At 45.2% G+C, this 26,441-nt stretch overlaps 1 protein-coding gene across 1 annotated transcript in view; it reads left to right on the forward strand.

The window, feature by feature from the left end:
• Positions 1 to 26,441, forward strand: part of TNIK (TRAF2 and NCK interacting kinase) — a 391,801-nt gene that overhangs the window by 296,849 nt on the left and 68,511 nt on the right. Inside the window, 4 exon segments of the mRNA XM_019840116.3 lie at positions 1,251 to 1,455; positions 20,275 to 20,385; positions 21,214 to 21,300; positions 22,307 to 22,495. Coding sequence (XP_019695675.2) covers positions 1,251 to 1,455; positions 20,275 to 20,385; positions 21,214 to 21,300; positions 22,307 to 22,495 — 592 coding nt within the window.

Consider the following 26,441-nt stretch of genomic DNA (forward strand, 5'->3'; position numbering starts at 1 on the left):
CCCCAGCCTCCTGCCATTGCCACTCTTAAGCCATTACATCTTTTGTCTTATATGGAGCCCTGCTCCTACGTGAAATTGTTATTTGTATCTTATCTAATTATTTGTCTGTCTCTCTTCCCCACAACAAGATAACTAGAGAGAACATTCATTGAGCAACTGCTGTATCCACTGGAACCTATCACAGTGCCTGCTACCTAGAAAGGGTCAATAGTTATTTAATGGGTTGATCGCAAGTGGAAGTTGCCAGAAAGATGAAAAGATTTGCATGAACAAATAAGAGCCTTCCCCACCTCCCTGTTAGGCTGCTGTGTGCAACCAAAGAGTCTAACTTTGAGTTGTTCACATGCAGTTAGATGTGAATAGGACAGCCCTAGACCAGGGCTGTGGGGAGAGTTGCTTTATGGTGTTTTCTATCCTCTTTTTCTTTCTACTTTCTTTCTTACATGTGCGCGCGCACACACACACCCCCACACACACATACACATGATGCACAACCACCGTTTTACAGATGAGGAAACTGAAGCCCATGGTGCTTAAACAGAATCTAGGAATCAGTGAGCTGGGTTGAAGTCTACACCATCTGCTCCAGAACAAACCATGTCACTTCTCTTTAATCCTGGTGCAGCGAGACAAGCCCTGAACTCTCTGACTTTGGCAGGCTTGGGTTCCTATTCTACTCTGTGTTGACCTTGACTCAAATGTTCTCCCTCCCTGGCTCATCATGTCTTCACATGAGCAGCCTGTCCTTTGCCTCCTGGGGTTTGGTGCAGGGAGTCACGGAGGAGGTGGGGGGGTGGGAGTGATGTACTCATCTTAGTAGAATAGGTTCCCTGCTGCTCCCGGTTGTTCATTTCATTTGCTGGATTTTTTTGTGCCTTTCTTAAACATGAAAACCAGCCGACCCAGGGCCTAAGGCTTGCACACTCATTAAAACCTTTAGAAGCAGATCTTTGCATGTCACAAGGGTGAGGGAGCAGCGTGGACAGTGCTGGAGAGAGGTGATGACATCTCCATCTAGGGATGGAGACAGAACACGTATGCAGTAGTCACACTGAAAAGGAGGCTGAGCCTTGACTCAGTTTCCCTGGGGATGAGTACTGTAATTAACAGAGGGTCTAAGAGCCCCCGCTGGCACATGCGGCTCCCTTCCCCGCATACAGGGGAGTTGTTTGCCCGCTGTCCTCCCCAGGACCCGGGTAATAATGACCCTTGCCGCACGCAGGATCCTGATCTCTCCCTCCTGCCCACAGCTCCATTCTGAACCTGCCAGGGGAGTCCACACTGCGGCGGGACTTCCTGAGGCTCCAGCTGGCCAACAAGGAGCGTTCGGAGGCCCTGCGGCGGCAGCAGCTGGAACAGCAGCAGCGGGAGAACGAGGAACACAAGAGGCAGCTGCTGGCCGAGCGCCAGAAGCGCATAGAGGAGCAGAAGGAGCAGCGGCGGCGGCTGGAGGAGGTGAGCACCTGCCTGGGCCACCGTGGAAGCCCACGCCTCTTGGCCAGGTCGCTTCCTGAGTGTCCCATCCTTGTGTGGGGCCATGGCCCGCTGGGAGCACACACCTTAACTTGCAAAGGAGGATGAGGCCTGAATGCTGTTACCACTCAAGGACTTCCCTTGCCTGGCAGGGGGCCAGGGCGCGACCTTGGTGAGAAGTGACCTTGGTGTGGTCACTTCAGGAAAGCAGCTAAAGACCTCAGCCTCTTCAAGTCTTACTTAGATATCACCTCCTCAGTGCAGCCTCCTTGACCACCTTACTTAAATTTGCACCCCCTCCCTCTAGCATGTCCTGTTGCCCTTCCCGGCTTTATTATTTTTACATAGCTCTTACCACCTTCACACGTACTCTCTATGTACCTTTGCACGTCTTACGCTGGAATCTGAGCTCCCGAGGACAGGGGATTTTGTCTCTTTCGTCCCCGATGCATCTCTCCATCATGTATCTCTAGCGCCTAGAACAGGGCCTTGCACATGGTAGATGCCTCGTGAGTATTCATGGAATGAATGAACTAATATAGGAATAAATGAGTCAATATGGAGAGGTACAATATAGGTGTTAAGTAGACCGCAGTGACTGGGCAGGCAAGTGAAATGTCAGGTATGGAAACGCAGGGTCCTCCTGTAGATACCCCTTCGTCACCCCTCTGGACACTGTGGAAAGCACTTCACAAGTCCTTTTGCACACCTTTAGTATCCAGGACCCGTCCTCCAGCTTGCTGGCCACGCTTGCCTTCACCAGCAGGCGTTGCTGTCATCTGTGTGGGAAACCATACCAGCAGCCACACCTTCCTGCATGCCTTGTCCTGGGTGAGGCTCTCACCCTTGTGGTCTTACAGAAGTTTGTTAAGCCTCCTTCCTTTATGGGCTACATCAAAGCCTCTAGATAGTTAGGAAACTGAGAGCATAGCTGTTGGAAAAGTCTGATGGCAGATGACAGGTTGACCGACTGCACGATAATGGGGCAGCAATTTTACAGTTTTCCCAAACGCCGTCTTGCTCCTCGTTAACGGTTTACAGCAATTCACTTGCTCTGTCAGGTGGCCACGGCAGTTCGAGGCTGGTGGATTGCAGGCACCAGGAGCAGATTGCTTTTTAATTGGCACATCCAGGTCCAGCCTCCCTGGTTTAAATCGGTGAGGGCCTCCGTTTCAGTTTGCAGTAAAATCCTATCAACCTCATATATCCCTGGAATGTTCATACACAGACCGGCCACAATAATACCCAACAGTTGCAATTATAAAGTGACTTCTGTGCGCCAGCTCCTGGGTGAGGTTATTTGCTTATATCCAGGATCTCATCTACTATCATTATCTCTTTGCGTATATCCATTGCTTCTCATGCCGAATGCATACAATCCCCATTTAACCAAGAGGAAATTGAAGTTCAGGAAGAGATTGAAATAATTGGCCCAATATCACAGAGCCGCTAAGTGCACAGTGTTCACACCCATTGAGATCTGATCTCAATGTCCACGCAAGCCCCGAAATAAGTCTTTGAAGCCTTGAACTGCGACCCTCACAATAGGACCTTGCAGGCTTCTGCAAGCATCAGTGGGCAAGTGAAGCACGTTCCAATTTCAGTTTATAAGTCTGTCTTCTTGTCAGTGTGAAGAATGCTCCGTGCAAGAGAAGTTTGAAGTTCACCACCTTCTATTCTAAAAACGACACTGTAGTAGATGGAGACCCTGCGGTGCCATGGAAAGGAGACCTTGGAAGGAGCAGGCAGAGGCAGGGGAAAGGGAGGTGTGGGTGTTAATTAAGCAGCTCTCAGAAGCGAAGCACGGAGTATAGCTGTGCAGGTGCCTGTACCCCCTCTGGTTACTCTCCTGGGCACGAATTGAAATCCCTTGCAGCTAAGACCTGGTGTCACCTTCAGCCCAGCCAGGTCAGTCGGGACCTCTCATTCTAGCCCCCAATCCAGAGCTGTGCCATATCCACCAGTCTGCCAGTTCTGAGAACCAAATGCCTCTGCGGGCTGGAGCCCATGTTTACTCGTGTAGACTCTGGCCAAACCTCTCCCCTCACCTAAGCAGTACCCTGTCGGGCTCTGCCCCCACGTCCCGCCTCTCCTGCTCCCTTCCTGATGGTCTATTCCTTCCAAGGGCATTTCTGAAGGGCACCACCTCACTGAGGCGTTACACCCTGGAAACCTTGACCATATGCCTTAGTTAGTGGGCTCCTTGCCTAATGACTTGTTACACTTAATTTCAAGTGAATGACACCATGTAAACCCTAGAAAATCTCCACTGTCCTCCCATAAAACATTTAAAATACTCAAGAATGCCCATGTGCCTGTGCATACACACACACTTATGTGCACTTTCTTCCTTTTTTTTTTTTTTTAATTTTAACATAACAACTTTTGACCTTTGAGCCTGGATCCTCAATTAATGCAAAGTCTTTTCAGGGGATGCATTGTGTTATTTTGTTTTGTTTTTATCTGTATTTTCTTCCCTTCTTACCTGATATGATTTATTTGAGCTTTAAACGTTTTTTTTTTCATCAAGTTGCTAAAATAACGATTTCTAACACTTTCCAAAGCATTTACCATATGACAGGTACGCTGTTCTGCACTTTACATGAATTGTCTCATTTAATCCTCACAATAACCCCCAGTCTGAAGATAATGCAGCTGAATTTCAGAGAGGTTATGGGGCACCTGGGTGGTTCAGTTGGTTGAGCATCCGACTCTCCATTTCAGCTCAGGCCATGATCTCACATTCTATGAGTTAGAGCCCCACATTGGGCTCTAAGCAGACAGCACGGAGCCTGCTTGGGTTTCTCTCTGTCTCTCTCTCTCTCTCTCTCTCTCTCTCTCTCTCTCTTTGTGCCCCTCCCCCTCCCCCATTCATGCTATCTCTGTCTTTCTCAAAATAAGCAAATAAACTTAAAAAAATTTTTTTTCAGAGAGGTTAATAACTTGCTACAGGGTCACACAGCTTGGGAGGAAAACTAGGTTTCAATCCCAGGGGATCGGACTCCAGAGCCAAAGAGTTGTCACTGCATCCATTCTGCCTCTCCACTGATTAGCCAGGCATATTTTTCTGGCCCATGGTCCTGTGGCCTTTTACTCTGAGAACCTAAGGACTTTTGAGCAAAGGCAAACAAGCTGCACCCAGCCAGCGGGTGCTCTTCTTTAAAATGGGTTCTGGCTCTGGTGTGCCCCGTCAGAGCTATGGCCAAGGCCTCCTCGTGTCTCTTCTTGTGTGGCACTTTCTGGAGCCTCTATATTGGAGGCAGGTCAGAGTTCAGACTCAGTGGGGCACGTGTACCCACAGAACACACCCTCCGAGTCCTGCTTGCACCAAAGGCAACTGTGTGCCCAAGGACACTTTGCTTTGCGCACCAACGCACATGAGCCCTGGCTTCTCCTCAGAAGCAGGAACACTTGTGACCACAGGGCATTAAGAGATTACACCAGCTTTATCTTTTGATCCTTCATCTTGCACCTATTCCTCAACACAAAGAAAAAGAAATACTAACTACTGAGGTGGCTGTAAATTCTGAACTCCTAAGTAATAACTGTCTCTGCCGCCAGGGGCTCCTCTCCTGCATCCTGCTCCTGCTGGATCCCCATCTAGGTCTGCCGCCCTGGCCCGTGGTGATAACTTGTGTTTCTGGTGCCTTGAGTAGGAGCTTGGACTATGTAGAGGCAGTGAAAGCCCACAGTTAGACTTGCAGATTTAGCTTCATTGTGGGTCAGGTGGGCTTTTGTTGGCATCCTGGAAATGCAATTCGATTCTCAAATAAAGGGCCATCAGATGACCTTCTGGTGACGCAGGACTGTGTAGGTTGTACCCTTTATATTCCCCGGGGATCTCAGATGTCACCTCCTACCAGAGTTTAGTTTCCAAGGAAGCTCTGTGTGTCCTTTGCTATTTATGGGTAACCATGTGGATTTGAATAGGTTCTATATCAGTATCTGCATATTCTTAGAAGGACTTTGTACACTGAATGTAGTCATTTATCAGCCTCATGAAAAGGACGTGACTTTGGACCAATGATAGGTTGGGTATAAGACTTTCAGCTTTTGACCAGTGATAAAGCACAATGTATAACTAATTTCCAGGAAATTGATTGAACCTAGCTAAGGTGAATGAATCCATCAATAGTGAGAAAAGTACATAGAAGACCTCCTTTATTTTTATTTAGTTCAATAAAAATTTCTTTCTATCACTTGGCCTACACAAAATCCCTCTTGTTTTATTCTCCATCACAGAGTTAGGGGCCAAGAATCATCACCTTAAAGCGCTACAGCACTTACTATGGTCATCTTTTCAGACTAACCTTGGCCAGATTTGTGGTGATACTTAACTGTGCCCAAGAGTTTTGGAATGGTTTTAGTGATTTATCATTTTTTTTCCAACTCGCTGAGAGTATTCTATGCCTTCGTTTGGAGAAGAATATCTTTAAGTAACAAGAATAATCAGATTGACCCCACGGGCACCAAATTGCTCAATGGTGGTAAGTTTCATTCTTCAGAGAATTGCGTTAAGTCTTTCAAGTCACCTACGTCTTATTTAGTGCCCTTCAAGACCATCATAACATCAGCCAGTTATAGAAACAACCAGTCCTAGCTGAAAGATGTTCTACTGCTTTGGTTCTATTGCCTGAAAAAAAAATCTTTTAAGAAATACCACTAGTATCTTATTGGCCGGTAAGAGTGGAGCGCTGATCTAAAAAATGAGAGTCTAACAGTCTTGACAGGTGAATTCCCTATAAGCCTCTAACTTTTTAGTATCAGTGGCTGGGCTTTTGAAGACGTTAGGCTCAACTGGGTATGGTAGAATTAAAACACGTTTCCTATTCCAACAGGCAGTCATTCAACAAATTTCATGAATTCACACCTCTGCTATGCTGGACCCCAGGAATACAGTCTGCCCTGGTGTTCACCAGATCTCTGAGGGAAACAGGCACGGGGCAGATAGTCACCTAAATAACCACTCATTATCATTGCCAGACTGCTGTGGTGGAGAGGAAGGGCGGCTAAGTAATCAACCAGAGAGGTGTGGGGTGGAGACAGCAGCCCAGCCTGGCTGGGAGGCCTGCTGCGGATTCCAGCTGAAGGACTTGGGTGGGAGGGGCACGCAGAGATGCCAGGCAGGTAGGCCAAGGCACACTCATCTAGACAGCTTCCCAGGCCCAGTTAAGGATTTTTAAATTTTACCCTGAAAATAGTGGGAAACCACTGACATGTGTTAACCAAGGGAATGTAATCAGATCGGCATTTTTAAAAGGAAACTGTGGCTGCTGCAAGGTTGAGTGATTGGAAGAGGCAAGAGTGGACGAGAGAGCCAAGTTGGTCCAGGTCAGAGAGGGTGGTGTTTCTGTGAGTGGCGGTGGAAGGGGGATTGAGGAAAGGGGACACACTGGAAAGAGATGCGGGCTGTAGAACATGCAGAATACATCTGTAAATGTGGTGCCTGAGTAGATGTCATGGATGGTTCCCAGTGTGGACTGGAGCATCTGGCTGGAGGACCGGGTTTGGGACCAAGAGGATAAGATGAGCTTGCGATGTGGTGAATTGAAGATGTCTGTGAGGTGGCCAGTGGTGATGCCAAGCAGGTAGTTGGATTATACGGAGGCAACCAGAGAAGAGAGGGTGGGATGGGGAAAAGGTGGCATCACGGCTTATGGTACTGGAAGTATACATCAAGAAGAGAGGAGGGTGTAGGCCTGAACTCTGAGAATATCGAGCAAGAGAGGAGAAGCCAGCAAAGACTGATAGAGGTGTAGACGGAACACCCGTAGAATTTGATGTTATTGCAAAGAAAATCGAGTATTCGAGTGCAATGAACAAGTTAAAGGGGCCTGCTCTGCAGAATGCCGCCCCGAGGTCGAGTAAGATAAGTGCATTCATTTCCTGTTTGGGAGAAGGGGAAGCAATCTGCTCAGCAAGTGGGATCTGAATTTGGGGTGCGAAGACATCAGTTTGGGTCTGAGCACTGCCATGTGCCTCCTGCACACCCTGACCACTCTTTGAGTCTCCCCACCCTGGCTCCCATTCCTGGGCTCTCACAGAGGTCCCCAACCAAGCTTGTCCCCTACCTAAGTCATGTTGGGAATTAACCAGGAAGACGGACGCGAAAGAACTTTGTCAACTGCCCAAAGCTGGACAGATCTCTCTTTTGAAGGGCCTGTCCAGTGTAGTTTAAATATGGCTAATGAGCCCCACCTCGTGCTTCTGCTTAGAGAACTCTAAACAATTTTGTGTTCATCCATTTGTGGCCAGCTTTTTTTAATGTTTATTTATTTATTTTTGAGAGAGAGAGAGAGAGAAAGAGAGAGTGCAAGGAGGAGGAGGAGGCAGAAAGAGAGAGAGAGAGGGAGAGAGAGAATCCCAGGCAGGCTCCACACTGTGAAGTCCAATGTGGGGCTCAAACTCAGGAACCGTGAGATCATGACCTGAGCCGAAATCAAGAGTTGGACGCTTAACCAACTGAGCCACCCAGGCGCCCCCATTGGTGCTCAGCTTTTGCTCACGTTCTCCCTTATCATCTGCTTTCCTTCAGGGCAAGCAAGCTAGTCTCAGAGAAGCTGTAGCAGCTGCAGCCCGAGCCCAGAGAAGCCCCTGGTATGTGAGGTTATTCTTTGGAACCTATGTCGTTTCTCCCAGATGTTCTTAAACCAAAGCAAAGGGGCAGGGGGCAGGGGGAGCTGCACACATCTTTAAGAGCCAGTATGTGCAGGACATCACAATAAAGCTCTGAAAATCCCTACGGGCAACAGAACACTTGGGGAAGATTCTGTTGATAGCAGTATTTTGTCTAACAGTTACCTTCCTTATTAAGTACAAGTTTTTAACTTCACTGTGCCTCAGTTTCCCCATTTGTAAAACTAGAAAGAATAGTAGGATTACCTTCCAGGGCCGTCATGAGGATTCAATGAGTTAGTTCCTGGAAAAGCTTAGAATGTGACTAACACTTAGAGCAGCACTCAATAAATATTAGTTATTATTATTGGAGTGGGTGCCTTTGGCTGAAGTCAGAGGTGTAATTTCCTCTGCTTTTATGTACAGTAGTAAACTCCTCTTGAATTTATTAAAATAAATGTACCAACAGGTAAGCTTTTATTCATGTCTTGAGAAGAGTATGTGTTATACTAGTAGGAATTCATTTATGTCATTAGGAGAAAAAAATGTCAATAGTTTTTAAATGACTGGATAGCTTAGTACAGAGGCAAACTATACCAGCTTTGAAGCTATAGAAATAAAGGTGTAATTCAAGCTATGTGGCCTTGAGTAAATTACTTACCCTCTCTGAACCTCAGCTTCTGTATGTACACAATCAAAATACCATTTACTAGGGCACCTGGGTAGCTTAGTCCTTAAGCTGATCTGACTCTTGATCTCCACTCAGGTCATGATTTCGAGCCTTCCATCTGGCTCTGTGCCAACAGTGTGGAGCCTGCTTGGAATCCTCTCTCTCTGTCCTTTCTCTCTGTGCGTCCCCCGTCATATGAGTGTACATGCTCTCTCTCTCTCTCTCTCAAAATAAATAAACTTAAAAAATATACTATTTACTTTGCAGGACTGTTGTGAGAAGTAAAGGGAATCGTGTACAGAAGGCTTGACACAATCCTGACACAAGAATGATTGACATTATTGGCAACGGTTTTATTGTTATTTTGCAATGGATGATTTCAAAATTGTTGTTGGGATTTTCTATATAGATAGCATTTCCCATTGTCTGCCTTCATGAATTCTCTAAGGCACCTTCTCTATTTACTGTAACCCATGGACTTTTCCATCCCTTCCTGAGAGCACAGCTCTCATTGTCTCTTGCTGGCACGTCTGTCTGCTGTTGCCTTAGCCAACGGCCCTGGCCTTGCCGGCACAGGGAGGCAGCCCATTCTCTGTCCGTCCGGGTGTACCTCATTTAGTAGGATGAACTGCCACCTAGAGAAGTCTCTTACCAGCCAAGCCTCCGGGAACCTTCCCCTGGAGAAATTCTGCTTTTCGATATATTCTCTTATCAGTATTTCTTACTGTCATTTCCAACACTGTGTAATTATGATCCCATCATTGCCATCAAATGGCTACATCAGATTTTATGTCCTACCAGTACCTAAAACAAACCCCTAAGATAGAGATCTTGTTGTGTCTCAATAGTAAGCTTCTGGGCATCAAGGGCACTGTACCTTAGGAGTGAACCCTTTCACCGAGAAGGTAGGACCAAGGCAGTCAAAGGTACTGTAATCAACGGCCTGGGTTTGAATCTGTCTCTACCACTTCCTGCCTTTGTGATCTTGGAAGAGATTCTTTCTGCCTCAGGTTGTCTGTTTATAAAAGGGGATAGTGATAATTTTGAGGATTGAATGAGTTAATACACAGAAAGCACTTAGAACAGTGCCTGGCACCGAGCAAGTACCTAAGTAAGTTCAAGAAGAGAGTTGCAGAGGGAGGGAAAAATCTTTGTTTCCCATGGTCTGCCTTGCCATTGCTACCCTGAGTCATCTTTTCAGGGTGCTTGCAGTCGAAGGTGGCCGGAGCAAGCTCAGCGCACAGAAGCGGGAGACAGGGAAATCAGGGCGGCTTTTCACAAATGCACATTCCCACCCACCGGACCATACTCCCAGGCCCTCGACCGGAAGAAAGCACCATGAACAAGAATAACTCCCCCATTCAGGGCCTGGGGTATTAATTCATTGGCACTGCTGAGAAACGGCCTTTAATTCACTTAGTCATTAACCATAGGCATCCTAATGTGTCTTGCGAGTGGCCTCAGTTGGGAGGCAAAGCAGCCCTTTATCCCTGAATGTCATTAGCATCAGCACGAAGACTGAATGCTTTCTAGCTGGGCTTTTGTTCTTTTATTGCAATAACTGAACAGAGATTGTGAATCAGCTGGGAGCCAGGCAGGCAAACCGGGTGCCCATTGTCCTAGGTGGGGCCTGCCCACGGGTCTCTGACGGTGGTCTGTGGTCGCACGCCTGTGTAAGTCACACCGGTGCTTCAGGAGGCCATGTGGTCGGCACGGCCGTATGGAACACTGCCTCTCGGTGGATCCCAGAAGGGCTCCTTGTTCTGACTTACCTGCCATGCTGCTTGGGCCCTTGGACACTGTGATGGGAGGGGTTTGCCAGTAGGGCAAAGCAGTTGGGCTGAAATTCCTGAATGGCAGCTTAAAGTGTTACTAATATTTGAAATCCTATTTTTTCAGACCCCTTTTTACATTTCCAAGGAATGGAAAGATATGCTAGTATGTTATTTTATTTTTTTATTATTTTGTAAAGTTTATTTATTTTGAGACAGAGACAGAGAGAGCAAGGGCAAGTTGGGGAGGGGCATAGAGAGAGGGAGGAGAGAGAGAATCCTGGGCAGGCTCCACACTCTCAGCACAGAGTCCGATGCGGGCCTCAAACTCACAAACCATGAGATCATGACCTGAGCTGAAGTCAGATGCTTCGCTGACTGAGACACCCAGGGGCCCCCATATGCCAATATTTTACACTTACAGCATTTCATGCTGGAAAAAAAGCCTGCGTTAGCCAGTTCCTGACCATCAGTGTACCTAGAGCACCTTAGGTGGATGGCAGGGATGGCTTTTCAGTGACAGCATGGAATGGGCATTACAGACTGCCTTCCGGTATCTGGGATCTTTGTGGAACCTCTTTTATTACATCTGGCCTGCATCTCTGTATTGTACCGTTAGTATTCTCAGTGGCCCCTAGCCATAGAACTTTTACGGCAATAGTTGCCCAGACAATATAATTTCAGCATGACTTTTAGATTGGATTGTTTTCATTTCCCTTTTGTGTTCTTCAGTGAACAGTTTTGTGGAATCATAGAGGCTGGAGAACATAAGGGACCTTGAAAGTCATCTCAGCCAATCCTTCTCTTGAAGAATCTCTTTGATAAGATGCCTCAGTCATTTAACCTGTTTAACATATGATCTCTGCTTATATGTTTAGAGGCTTGAGGAAGGATGTCCTATTTCTGAGCGGCTCCTAATGTTAACAAATTCATCCTGTTATTGATTCAAGTCCTTGTGATATTCCTGCATTAATACAAGTGATGCCAAAGAAAACTAAATGACCTTCCCCTCCAGCCCCAGAAATGTCTGTGACAACGATAATCTCCTTCTCCCACTGTCACTGGTTCCTGCAGCCTTTCCACGTAAGATGCAATTTAGCATCTTCTGTACTATCCCAGATGTGCTGGAGTGGCCCTCTCTGTAGGCACTGTGTTAATAAACTGGGCCATAATGGGCTTGTTTTCATAGGATACCACTCTCCCATCTGAGAGTCTCTTTTAAGGCTTCCAAAGGATGGCAGAAGGAATTTGGAGTCACAACTGCACTTGACTTTTACACTAACCAACAGAGTCATAGGTCCTCAGGATGTCCTTCTGGCTTCTCTATATGATACCCAGGAAAACCCCGGTGGCCCTTCCTGCCGGGGGAAAACTGCACCTTGGAGATAATAAGGAGCATGACCATGCTGAATAGCCCCCGTAGAAGAGGCAGGACCAGAATCTGTCATTAAGCCTTCTCGCAGCTTTGTTTCAAACTTTCATTCCTTGGGCTACATGCGTGAAGATCTGCTTAGCACATAGGTACTCAGATGGTGCTTAGCCATAGGGCTGCCTACCGATCAAAAGTCGGCCTGGGAACCCAAAGGAAGAGCTTCACTTAGGAAGTTAATCTTCCGGGAAAGCTCTGAATGGGTAGGTTGGATGGTTTAACTTTAGTAGTATGAAGTAAGTGTGAAAAGAAAAGAACGTGGCCTATCTGGCTGGTCTAGCTTTCTCATTGGTTCTCCTTATTCTGTGAGGAAAAGATGGGTAAGGAAGGGAGGATAGACATAGAGTATAGTCCTGGCTTTGCACTTAGCAGGTGAACTTGGGCAGGATATTGACCTGTGTTTGCCACAGTTTCCTCATCGGTCAGATGGGGATGGTGACAGCAGAACATGCCCCACAGGGCAGTGATGACGACTAACGAGTCAGTATGAGTGAAGGGCTTGGGACGCTGCCTGGCATCATAGAAGGCACTACATGGTGTTTGTTCAGAATCCTGGTGTTAGTTGCAAGGTATCATGCCCTTGCGCTGCAAGTGGCTGGTCTTTCCAAAACCGAAATTTTAGCAAAAGTGAAAATGGGTGAATAGAATGCCCAAATGCTTGAACACCTCTCCTCACGATACAGCTGCTGCATGGCTTGTACAGAACAGTCCTATTTAAGTGAGGGGGCTGTGCAGTGGATTCAAAAGACCACACTGGGTCCTTTCATTCCGAGTGTCTTTGAACAGAGAGCTTCTTTGTTGAGGAGATGGTTGAAGGTACTTGCCACAGAGCCTGACTTGATCCCGTGCCAGCTGCTGGCCTGTTTCTGGAGGCTGACTCGGGTCTTCCACGCTCAATGAGGTCCCCTCTCACCTCTTCCAGGAGGTCACCCAGGTTGAAAGCAAGTGGAGCTGTCCAAGAGCAAACCAGAATTCTACTCTGTTTCACTTCTCATTCTGAATTGTTAGTAGACTGCTTAGCAATGCAGCACATCCTTGCTTAGAGTCGGATGAACAAACCTGTGAGATCACCTAATCTGCTCCCATGTTCAAGGTTGAGTTAAGGTGACTTATTCAAGGTCATATAGCATTCACTCATTTGTTAAACAAATATTTCTTGAGACTGTGGTCTAAATGTTTGCTTTGGTGGCAGAGCAACACCAGAATCTAGTCTTACTCTTTCTGATCCAGTGTTCTTTCCCCAAGCCCTGTGGCCTTTCTTGCCTACCCCCTCATCCTCCAGTGACACGTCACTGCAGCTACGGGATATTAATTCCCAAATGTAGGTGTTACCTCTGAGTCTCTCCACTGGGAAATGTGATGTATATAAAAGATAGACTCGGAGCCCCAAATCTACCAGAATGTCATGAGAACAAGATTCAATTTCAATCTGAACATTCAGTAAGTAGAAAAAAGCAGCCACGTTTCCTATCTGGAAATTCTGAAGGATATTGAAGAAAGTGCTGCTGGTGGTAGGATAGATGAGGTATCTTTTGCTCCATCCCTCCCTGCACACTCTAAACTGTACATCCCACTACATCTCCAGTTGCTGGAATACTCTTCCAGGTAACAGAAGCTGGGCATGGGGTCAGATGGACTCATGGAAAGAGCATGGAGTCAGACTGACCTGGGCTTGATTCCAAGCTCTGCCATTTCCCAGCTGTGTGACATGGAACAGTTTACTTTGCTGTGCCTCAATTTGCTTATCTGTCATTTAGGAATAATAATAATAAAGTCTGTAGTCACGCTGTGGAATCAAATGAGTTGAAACACGCCGAGCACCCAACCAAGCAAACACTTGACGCCTACAGACAGTGCCCAATATGATGACCTGTATTCATTTCATGATTTTTCCTGAACTTACCACGTGGCCAGTGACAAGGTAATGAACCTTCCTGAGAGTCTGAAAAGGAAAATAAAGAAAACGACATTTGCCTCACTTACCTGACAGAGCTAATGTGAGGCTCTGATTACAATAATCTACAATACAGTACTTTTTTAGGTAAAAATGATGCCATACATACAGATTGTAATCCTGTGCTTTTTTTTCTAAAAGATTCCATATCCTTGAATGGTGGGTGGGCTTTATTTAGCCATGTTTGCTCTGGTGCAAGGTAAGATCTTTTAGATTAGAAAGGAGACTGTGTTGTTACCCTTTCGGTCCCAGCCGGCGTGTGTGTTACCATTGCTTGCCTCAACAGCTCTTCATTGAGAGGTTGTGGCAGGATCAGAGCAAACTGACTGCCATGTTGTAAAAACAACTTTAACCACTTGCTCAGGGGTCATCAACACACATGCCATCTTCATAAGCAAAGAACCAAATTACAAGTCTACGACTTCTTGTTTATCTCATTTTGATCTTTCCAAGGGAAGCTTTGAAGTTTCAAAATCCCTGGAGATCCAAGATCTGTTCCTCGTTTGTTTGTGTATACCCTTCTTTATGATTCTTCTTTGCTCCAAAAAAAGGATGAAAGGTGGCTTACAGAGATTAATATAGCAACTAAGAATAAAGTAAATGAGAAAATTAAGCAGAAGGGACTTTAAAGCAGAAGAGAAAAAAAAAGACAAAGCCAGGGTAGGGTCAGTTCACAGAATGCCAGGTGCAGGTGCCTGAGGGGGCCACCAGTCCGACTCTGAGAGTCTGACCCTAGCAACTAAGAAGAGAGGCAAACGAGTGGTTTGAGATTCATGTTGTCCATCAGATCAGAGTAAACTTGTTACTCAAGTAAGCTTTCTGAGATAACTTGGAACCTCTACCCTTGCCTAGTAGTGGTTGGAGTAGTGCCATGAATGATGTGTGAGGTGATATTCCTAGCATAAACACAGCGGTTAGCTTTTTTCAGCTGTTCTGATAACACTTTAACTGCAAGTGATGGGGAGCCTGGGTGGCTCTGTCTGTTAAGTGTCCCACTCTTGGTTTCAACTCAGGTCATAATCTCATGGTTTGTGGAATCAAGCCACACGCTGACAGCACAAAGCCTGCTTGGGGCTCTCTCTCTCCCTGCCTCTCTTTCTGCCCTCCCCCACTAACATGCTCACTCTCTCTCAAAATAAATAAATAAACTTAAAAAAAATTAAAATAGGGAGCACATGGGTGGCTCAGTCGGTAGGGCATCAGGCTTCGGCTCAGGTCACGATCTCACGGTTGGTGAGTTCAAGCCCCGCATCAGGCTCTGTGCTGACAGTTCCGAGCCTGGAGTCTGCTTTAGATTCTGTGTCTCCTTCTCTCTGTGTCACTCCCCCACTCGCACTCTGTCTCTCTCTCTCTCTCTCAAATATGATAAACATTTAAAAAAATAAAAATAAAATAAAATGCAATTTATGGCCTGACAGCTCATCAAAAAGTCACTTCTACAAGAACCAGAGCACCCTGGTGGAGGTAACATGTTTCTGCTGGTTAAACTTAATCTAAAAGGAGTATTTAAAGAAACAAAAGGAAAGAGAGATCAACACCAGAACCTTGGTGACAATCAGCCATGAGGATTATTTGTTACAACTTCGATAGGAATCGAACATGTAAGAGTTAAGGTGATATTCTCTTGCAAGAATTTGAGGAGCCAAAATTCTGCAAAATCAGTCTGGAATAAATGTACAACCTTTGAGGGTTCCCTGAGCAAGGAAACAAGATTATTTCATTAAAATAAACTAACTAGTTCACATACTTGAAGTACAGCCACACAGCCTCCACCTGGAGGTGACCTGAGGGGAACACCCAAGGGGAGAACCAAAGCTGCCCAAACCAAAATTATTCTTTGAGAACATCCATAGAAGACAGTGGGGCAACAAGACCCCCATGACCTACTCCATAGAGCAGGGCAATATTGATTTTAGCCTCAGAAATTTTCAGAGTGGATATTAGCAATCATCCCCCACCCAGGGGAAAAAAATTAAGACATTTGTAAGACTCCACAGAATGTCTAATTTTAAGTGATACGATTTGTGAAGAAAATGTGGATGAAAACATGCTTCTAGGCAGTTCAGTAAAGGAAGGATGTCGGCCAAAATTGTTAGGATAGTTGGTTTAAGCCATTCCTTTTTGACAGCAGGACCACTGTCATCTTTATGCATAGTTTGAATGAAATTTAGAAATGCTTATTGCAGTTTTGATTTGTATTTCCCTGATGATCAGCGATGGTGAGCATCTTTTCATCTGCAACAACATGGATGTATAGAGTATATAAGTCAGGCAGAGAAGGACAAATATCATATGATATCACTCATATGTGGAATTTAAGAAACACAACTGATGAACACAGGGGAAGGGAAGCAAAAATAAGATAAAAGGAGAGAAGGAGGCAAACCATAAGAGACTCTTAAATACAGAAAACAACCTGAGGGTTGTTGTGGATGGGTGGGGGGGATGAGCTAAATGGGTGATGGGCATTAAGGAAGGCACTTGTTGGGACGAGTACTGGGTATTATACGTAAGTGATGAATCACTAAATTCTCCTCCTGAAGCTATTGTTACACTATATGTTAACTAACTTGAATTTAAAAATAAATAAATAAACAAATAAATAAATAAATAAAAGATAATTTTTAAAAAGGCAACTTAGAGATGCATAGACTCTTATTCCCTTATTTTAATTTCCCACCTTTCTTTAAGATGGCAAATAGGTACCATGCCAGTGCTAGTTGTTGGTGGCTCTCTGTTTAGATAAACACTCTCAGGTCTTGTCTATGCTCAGCATGAAAGAACATTCTGGTCTGAGAATGGCATAGAAGGGTGGAGGAGTGGTTTGAGGCTCCACCAGGCTTTCTCCTCTTCTCTTGGTACTCAGTTTACAGTATTCATTGCAACAGATATCAATGGTATCGGGCCCAGTATGGGATTTAGTAGGAGATAAAAAGTGGAGTGGAACAGAGACCCTGCCCACAAATAGCTTTCATCTTAGATTGTAGAGTAGGTAAGACATACTCAGATAAACATAATTTAACACACAATGTGATACAAACTCTAAGGATTAATGAGACAGACGATGCCCCCAAGGAATTTAAGATATTGTGTTGTCTTCTTTGTCCCATCTTTCTTACTTGGTTCCGTTCAAAGAATCTTCTGTGTACCTGCCACTTGCCTAGCCCCACATAAGAGGCTGTGGGTCCAGAGGGAATCAAGCATAAGCCTTCCCTCAAGGAGCTGCTTCTAATAAGAGTCTTCAGGGTTTTGTAGAGGTATCTGCTTGAGGTCGGGGACTTGGTCTTTCTGTGACATGTTTTGGTATGTACCCAAAAACAGCTCCATGCCCAGGAGGAAAGAAAGCAAAGATTTTTCCGGGAAAGGCATTGACACTGGAACACAGCAGCTGGAAATTGGCAAGGTGCCCTCAGAAGGTTGGGGAATGATTTATTTTTCCAACCTCGCCACGGGAACCAAAGCCCTGGCAGATGCCGCCATGCGTTAGCGGCAGCTGATCTGAATGAGATCATTATTAATTATTAGTCACTTCTGAGTGTCTTTCTCAGAAACTACAGAGTACTTGGGAAGCCCAGACCCTCTTGAGTTGCAATCAATACTTTGTACACCTCACACAAGGACCTGAGTGGCATGTAATTATAAAACAGTATTGATTCCTGGCGAAGGGGTTGAAAATGTACAAATCCTTCACATAAAAATCAGCTAAATCTTCAAAAGCCTTGATTATTTTTTTTTTGTCAAGAAAGAGACCGATGGTGGGAGTAAAAATCTTGAAATGTTAGCTAAATTAGGGCTAGTTCCTGCCAGGAGCCAGATCTGTACACATAATTATTTTATCCTCTGTGTTGGCATTGGTTCACTTGGGTTGAGTGTTGGAAAGATCTCTGTTTTGGGTCTGTAATCCAAATTATTCAGTCAGTTCCTATGATGATGTTTTCTACTCGCATCTTCCTGTATTATTTTTCTGTAAAACAAATAATTACATGTCTGGAGCTTGACTCATCCCTATCCCCCAACACACCCCTCATTCCTTTCCCTAAACCTGCCTTTCCTCTCTGTTTCAAACCATCTGCTCTGCTCCTTGGCCAGGAACTCCACTCACCCTCACAAGCCCCATAGTCCCCAAATCCTGCCTATTCTGTTTTGGCCTAATTCTAATTTCTACTTCTAACTTGGCATCCACTCCAGTCCTGTTAGAAGAGTTGGAAACCTGGATAGCTTTTAGTCTGTCTTCCTTTTGGCTGTGTCTCCATTCTCAGCAGCGATTATGAACATGGACTCTCCAATTGCGTTTGCTTAATTCATCGGTGCCCTGTTATTTTCTGTCTGTACCCACAGAATGGCCTAGCACTGTATTCCAGCTTCTAGTTATGCTTCCTCCCATGACTGTTAGGAAGCCCCTTGAAAATGTAAGTTTGGTTATGGCATTTGACTGCAGGAAGTCCTCCAATGGCTCCCTATCACCTACAATCTGAGGAGGACAGATAATTGTTGATCTGGAAGTGACAGATGTTGAGTCTCAAAAAATGTAGCTTATCTCCAAACCTCAGAGATCATTGGAAGACAGCAGTTTCAACGGATTGCAGGAGGAGGCCACATTAGGAAGGCCTCCTCATTTGTGGGCTTCTTTGGAGGTCTGAATGTCTGCTTGGGTGAGCTGTGGCTGTGACAGAGAGCTTTTGTATTAGAAGGCTCTTTCCCTGGTTGTATAAAGCTAGCTTGTCAGTGTGATATAGTCACAATCCATTCTGTTTTCGATACCTCATATTTTCTCAGCCAGGCAGTGACGTGTTGTTAAGAATGTTAAAAGAGGAAAAAAAATGTTAAAAGAGAATCGGACGCCCCCCTCCAATCGGTTCCCTCAAACCTCATATTTGAGGAAGAAGAACTCCCAATGCCAGTACAGAGATCCAATACCAAGGGCTACAGCATTTCTCAAAAGGAGCACGGATGGCATGTGGTATAGGAAAATACTTTGTAATGTGTGACTGTCCTGTACATTGCAGGAGTTTTAGCATCCCTGACACTTCATGCTAAGCGCCAGTCATGTCCTCCGGTCATAGAGACAACCAGAAAAACTCCCACATGCCCCTACACATTCCAGACGCTCCAGGGATTAGGGAACGATACTGTCCCATTGGCAAACGCTGGTTCCTGTAACTGTTCCTAAGACGTTCTCCTTTTCTGAGAATGTAATGAAGAGCTGGATTCGTCTGTCATCTTTCTGTCACCCCCTGTTGCCTCCTCATCTTCTGCAGTGATTGAGTTCAGACTGTGGAGTCATATTGCCTGGCTTTGAAATCAAACTCCACTACTTACTGGGCGTGACCTTGAACGTGAGGATGACCTTCAACAATCGCTTAATGTCTCTGAGCTTCGGTTTTCTCATATAAAATGGGGATGATAATAATACCTACCTCAGCAGATTTTTGTGAAGATTAGATATGATAAAGCATGAAAGATGCTTACCACACTGTCCATATTCAGAGGCATGGTGATTGTATGAGATGATGATGAATTTAAAGGTCTTACTTGAGTGAGACATTGAAATTGACACTTACAAGTGAATTCTTCAGAAAATAAATACAGGCAGCATGATGTATCGGAGAGAGTAATGGACAGGGTCAGAATCAATGAATTTTGTTGTACTCTCAGCCATTAATTACTGTATGGCCTTGAATATGTCACTTTATTTCTTTGGATTTTGCTTTCTTTTATCTACGAAATAATTGCTCTACGTGGTGTCAAAAGAATTGAATGACATGAGCGTTGCAAATGTGTGTTTTTTTTAAGTTTATTTATTTAGAGAGAGGGAGCTGGGGAGAGGCAAAGAGAGAGAGAGAGAGAGAGAGGGAGAATCCCAAACAGCGTCCACACTGTCAGCACAGGTTCCAATGTGGGGCTCAATCTCACAAACTGAGATCATGACCTCAGCCGAAATCAAGAGTGGAAAGCTCAACCAACTGAGCCACGCAGGTGCCCCTTAAAACCTACAGAATCTCCTAAACAGTTTGATGATATGTAATGAGTAACTTACTTTGCATTGATGTTTCCTACCCCTGGTTTGAAAACCATCATTAGCCAATAGGGAGAATGCACTTAACAGGAACTTCTTGGGAGGACTAAAATCTGGAGAGTACTTGCATCGGAAATGACAGGGTGTTGGGGGTGACACTGAATTGCTATCAGCCCATCCCTGCCAGCGAGTCCCCCAATAGCACGGGACAGAAAGAGCCTTTGGGCACGTAGGCATCTCCGGAGAAGAGGGCACGTCTGCGGCTCTGCAGCCCTCGCTGCTGCTGTCCCGACGGCTCAGCACCAGGCCCCTTTCCTTCATGGTTGTCCGCTTGTGGCCCCACAGCAACAACGGCGAGAGAAGGAGCTGCGGAAGCAGCAGGAGAGAGAGCAGCGCCGGCACTACGAGGAGCAGATGCGCCGGGAGGAGGAGAGGCGGCGCGCGGAGCACGAGCAGGTACAGCGGGGACGGAGCCCACAGATGGCCCCTGTGTGAGCTCCGGGGCCCGCCGCCCCTGGGGTGTGGGTCACCTTCTCTTAGGACTGCTCAGTTTAAGCAGGTTTTTACTCTTTCTCGAGCTGCTCTTCTCACCTATTCAAGAAGTCAAATGCACAGCCTTGGCAATGCCCACTCATTGAGCCTCGCTTCCTACCCAGGCCAGAGTCCCCTGACATTCCTTGATCTTAGGGTTCTCCCAGCGCTGGGTATGTACTTTGAAGGTAGCGCCGCGGCGTAATAAACGAGCCACATCTTTCATTGCTTTAGAAGGGCTTTTCCACTCCTGCAATCTCCCATCTCCATGACGGAGCCGTGGATGCAGGGCCCTCTCTCTTTGTTAGAATCGCATTCTGATAGCAGCAAGGTGGCACCCTGCGGGATGGTTCCGTTACAAAGACTGTGCACGATGGCATTCAACAATTATTTTATTCCTGCTGCTTGCACAGTTGCCTTTGAACTTTATAGCGTTGTTAATTCCGGGTAGCCCATAAAGAGGGAACCTGTAATGAAAAGCTTTAAGATGTAGCCGATTAAAACCAAATCGTAAGGACAAAGCACTGAGCCGTCTCTGTCGGCTGCCGTAGGTAGAGGGCTTGTGCTTTTGACTGCATTGAAATGCTTTGGCTTCGGTACTTTTCCTGTTTGGTGAGGAGGCGTCTGGGTATTTTTTTCACTCCTTCCTTCCACACTTTACTCGGCATCTCTTGTCACCTTTGAAATTACCGGTTCTTTCTCTCTCTTTCTCTCTTTGTGTTCCTCTGAATTCTCTGCTGCCTACCTCTCCAGGAGTACATCAGGCGACAGTTAGAGGAGGAGCAGAGACAGTTAGAGATCTTGCAACAGCAGCTACTGCATGAACAAGCTCTACTTCTGGTAATGGGGAAGCCAAGGGCCAGCAACCCGCTCTGTGTTCACCGTGTGTGTGTGTGTCCCTGTGTGTGTCCCCCTAACATGCCAGTCCACAAGAGGGGATCCTCCAAGCCTCGTGGACCTCAGAAAGTCTCATGGAAACTTAATACATCTCCTGACCTAGTTTGCCGTCTTCACACATTTGAGACACATGTTATGTGTTCCTTATTAACTCCGCCTCTTTGTGAAACTTTAGCATGAATCCTGTCTTATTACAAGTTCAGACTGTTTTTGAGAGCCACTGTGTTTACTGCGGAGTAATTTTTAAGGTCATTTGCAACATGCTGGAATACAATCACAGCAAAATGCACCTCTTCTGTAAGAGCCCACTCAGCTCTGCAGTCATATTTCATTTGCAGACTATTAGTTTTACCCTTATGATGGGAACATTTTGTGTTCCCTGCTCACACGGCTTCCACTGGAAGTACTTTTTTTTTATTATTGCACTGCTCTCCAAATGAGCTTCTTGATATATATTTTTTAACTGAACTTATTCAGCGGCACTGTGATATTTTTTAGCCTGTGCATACGCTTGCTAATGGCCTTTGTTGGTCCAAGTTTTGTTAAACAGAAGATGATTTAAGCAATTATCTGTAACTGCTTATTTAGTTTTGTACTTAATTGGACATGTTTGAATGGTTTAATTACTAAATCAGGAAGTGGATGACTCCTTCTAGGGGTTGTGTGCTGACCATCCAAATGTCCTCATTATTGCCACTTTCTTGGTCACGTTTCAGGGGCAAGTCACTTTGCAATGGGTGGTGTTCTGTAGGGATTCCCATGAAAGCAACAGTGTTTTCACTAAGTGCTAACCCCTGGCTGTGGCCTACCTCTGTGGCGCCTCCCTGTTAGCATTAAGGCCCCTTGTTACCATCTCTTCCGGCTCCACTGCATGCTTTTCCAGTGCTGGCCGATGGTTTCCATATGGTGATTTGGCCTTTTCTTCGCTCCTCTTTTCTGATCTGGATAGGAATATAAGCGCAAACAGTTGGAAGAACAGAGACAAGCAGAAAGACTACAGAGACAGCTGAAGCAAGAGAGAGACTATTTGGTGTCTCTTCAGCACCAACGGCAGGAGCAGAGGCCTGTGGAGAAGAAGCCACTGTACCATTACAAAGAAGGGATGAGTCCTAGTGAGAAACCAGCCTGGGCCAAGGAGGTAAGTACGTTAGCAAGTGTCACCATGTCCTATTGACCAGGCTATTGGCTACAGTGAGTTCATCCAGTAGAAGTAGAGAATTGAACTAGCTCTATACAGTTGGAAAACAATTCATCACGAGAAATGCATGCTTTGCTTCTGAAAGGGCCATAATATTATTTCTGTAGAGAATTGGCAAGACACCTTAATCCATTAGTGTTTTTTTTTGTTTTCCAGGCCGTTTTGGGGGGTTTTGGTGTGTTTTGTATTTGTTTTTGTTTTTGTTTTTGTTTTTAATTTTTTTTTTCAACGTTTATTTATTTTTGGGACAGAGAGAGACACAGAGCATGAACGGGGGAGGGGCAGAGAGAGGGAGACATAGAATCGGAAACAGGCTCCAGGCTCTGAGCCATCAGCCCAGAGCCTGACGCGGGGCTCGAACTCACGGACCGCGAGATCGTGACCTGGCTGAAGTCGGACGCTTAACCGACTGCGCCACCCAGGCGCCCCCGTATTTGTTTTTTAATCTTCTCGGATACAGGGGATTTTTGTGATCAACAACAGGAAGTAGAAAAACCATATTTCTCACAGAAGTCCAAATGAGTTTGTGGCATGAGGAATTAAGTGACTTTCCCATGAAAGAATATGATTTAATAAAGATTTAAGGAATTTTAGGTAGAATCATTTCTTGTCCATACCTAGACCCTCAAAGTTATCATCAGCATCGTTGCTAACCTTCCTTTGCTCTGTTATGGTACAAATGGACACACCGTTGGTCTCAGACCTGTGGTTGTGGTTGTCCCTTCTAGGATCAGAGGTCATTTGTATTGCTTTTGCAAATACTTCCAGGGCAATGGTTCTTCATTTGCTCAACTACCTGACTAAGGATGGATTTTCAGGAACTTGGCTCTGTGATGAGCTATTTTAAAAATCTAATTAAAAACTATTTGCATGGTGGGGGTGGGGGGTGGGGGGGAGGTGATAACTAAATGGGTAAAGCAAAGAAACAAAATAATAACTCCAGCCAGGATCAACATCCCTCCCAGGAGTCACTGTGTCATCTCACACACATAACACTCTGGCTTTCGGTTCTGTCATTGCTTGTGGCTCCCAGTGATTTCCTGTAGTTTCTTATGAGCATGGTGTTTATGTCACTTCATATTTCGTTCTAGTATCTTCAGGTATTTATAGCCAGAGCTTTTTCAAGTTATCTAGACCACAGTCTCACCAGAACTGGATTTCTTACATAAGATCCTCCTTTTCTAAAAATATTCTTTTCGTTTTCTTATTCTCTTTCATATATGTAAAGAAAATGCTTGAAATGACATTGCCCTAATGTTAATGATGATTGCTTAAGGGAAGTAGACGCTGCGGGGATTTTTCTTCCAACTTTTTTGTATTCTTATATATTGTGTAAGTCTTTTATAATGACCATGTGCTACTCTTACAGAAATTACTTTTTTTTCTCTTTTAAAATTTAAGAAATCTGAACCTGTAGAGAAAATCGTTTGATCTCACATAGAGAATGTTTTGGATCACTTTCTTTTAGAGTCTGTTAATACGATCTGTATTTACCTATGTCTGTAACAGCTGCCTCTTTCTCTTAGATCAATAACTCAATTTTGTGATCCAACTCCCAGGTCCAGCACCGACTCTTTAATAACCCACCTATCCTTCCAGCTAAGCAGAATCACCATGCTGTTCAACAGCAGCTGACATGCATCCCGGCTGGTAGAGATGTGCCACCTTCCTCCACTGCTAACCCATTTTCTAGTCCTGCCAAGTTGAAACCCTTAGCTAAGCCAGACTCACAGCTCCTGATCATGGCAGGTGTTCAGAAGGCTGAAAAACTAGGCTTCACTAAGCTAATGCCAGTATCACCTGCCGAAATTAATGATTCCAGAGCAAGACTCCTATTGGAGCATCACTCGCAGAAGAAAGATGGACCAGCTTGTCCTAACAGAGTTGGTCTTGAAGAACAACTGAAGGCTCAGGAAGCCTCAAGGATCATAGTGAGATCCCCCAGGCGATCTCGCTCCCAAGGATGTAGTCCGACTCAAGAGTTAGGATCTAAGGCCATTTGTGTGTCCTCTCCCAACATCTTCAAAGTGACAAACCCTAGGTTGTCCATCACTGCAAGTAAGGAGGGCCTTGGAGACTCCTGTGGACCTTGGGGCAGGAGGGGCATGAATTCACGCATCCTTCCAAGTACCTCGACGCCTCTAAGAAGTGCTGCATCGCTAAATGATGTTTCCTTGATGTGTGACTACATGGTCCTCAGTGTTCCCAGCCCCCAGCATGAGTTTAGGAGAGGGACACCTACAGATCCCGTTGGAGAAGACCGTGATTGTTTGCGAAGCATCCCAGAATTCCTTCTTTCCCCCATGCAGCTCCCTCATGCACAAATGTACCAGAGAAGGGGGAAAAGCTTGGAGCAGTTCCCACGTCCTACCTTCCGCCTCTGCCCAGCACGTTCCGATGTGAACTTAACGGCTTTGACCTCATTGTTATCTAGTTATTCTTTGTCTTCCTCACTGAGTTTCCTGGCCTATCCTCTCTGTTCAGAACTAGTTCACAGCTCCCGAGCTTTCAGAAGCCATGACACTCCTGGGCGCCAATCTTTGCAGATGTCATCAAGGTGGTTTTCTAGACCTCCTAATTCCCTTGTGCTTCCTAGCCAGGCTTCTAGCAGTGAAAGAAACACCGTAGTTGGGCATGCAAACAACCCGGCTATGTCGGCAAGCACTCCCGATGTGAGGTTCCCTGGCCGTCATAAATCTGAGCCACTTCTGGTGGGTGACATCTTCCAAGGTCCCTGGTTTCCAGGCAGCTGGCGCTCTTCTTTGGGCTTCATGCAGTTCTAGACATATGTGGGAACATGCTTCTGGGGCTCATATTTAGTCCAGTACTTCTGGGTGTGGTTAACATAATCCAGCTTCCAACTAACCAATCTATTCCATGAAACAATTCCCAAGTCTTAGAGTGGGTGTTCACATGTTAGAAGAAGATGAAACATTTAGATCACAGAATAAATGACAGTGCTAAATTTGAGATTGGAGCAACTAGTATACAAATAAGAACAAATAATTGTGTGCTTTGGTTTGTTTCATCATTTTCTTAACACCCACTTCTTAAAATGGGAATAAAAACGGGTATGAGGATCCTTATCTTCCTGACCTTTTAATGCTTCTCGTAGCAATGCATGAACTTCTCTTCTAGAGCATTATTTAAAGACTTTTGTCCTTATAGTAGTGACGTAGATGGGGCTGAAAGTAGCTGAACAGTAAAATATTTTCAAAATTTTGGATATGGATGGAATTTCTAGCCTAGCAGTATCTTAATTATCAACCAAGAAAAATAACCTAGGTTAAACTCTCCTTTGCAGTTAGAATAAAAGGCACCCTTTCTTTTTCTAATGCATCCTCTACCAGGGTATAAAATTGGAATTATCCTTGCCACGGTCCCCTGTGATGCAGGGTCTAGGCCTTTTTTGCCCCTGTGCCCTTGAAGACACCCCCAGCTGTCTTCTCCCCTGGCAGCCTCTGTAACTTATGCCAGTGCTTGTTTTCTAACCCATGTCTATACCTCCTCACCAGAATGGTTTTTCCTTCTTTGGTTACTTTTTCATCCCTTCTTTCTCTTCCTTTTTTCAAATCAACAGTTTTTCATTAGCTAGTGTAATGTTATAATGCCTCACCCTCTGTGATTTTTTTGTTTCATTTTGTAAAACGTAAGTCATCATTGCATTTCTCATTAACCTTCTCATTAATCTCTTGGGTGTAATAAGAAAAATAAAAATACTCGATCATTTGAAAATCTTGTTGAGCTCTTCCCTCTCTCCTTAAATTTTTTTTAACGTTTACTTATTTTTGAGAGAGAGAGAGTGTGAGCAGGGGAAGGGCAGAGAGAGAGAGAGAGGGAGACAAAAAATTCGAAGCAGGCTCCAGGCTCTGAGCTGTCAGCACAG

This window comes from Felis catus, chromosome C2, assembly GCF_018350175.1.
Source record: "Felis catus isolate Fca126 chromosome C2, F.catus_Fca126_mat1.0, whole genome shotgun sequence".
Lineage (NCBI taxonomy): Eukaryota > Metazoa > Chordata > Mammalia > Carnivora > Felidae > Felis > Felis catus.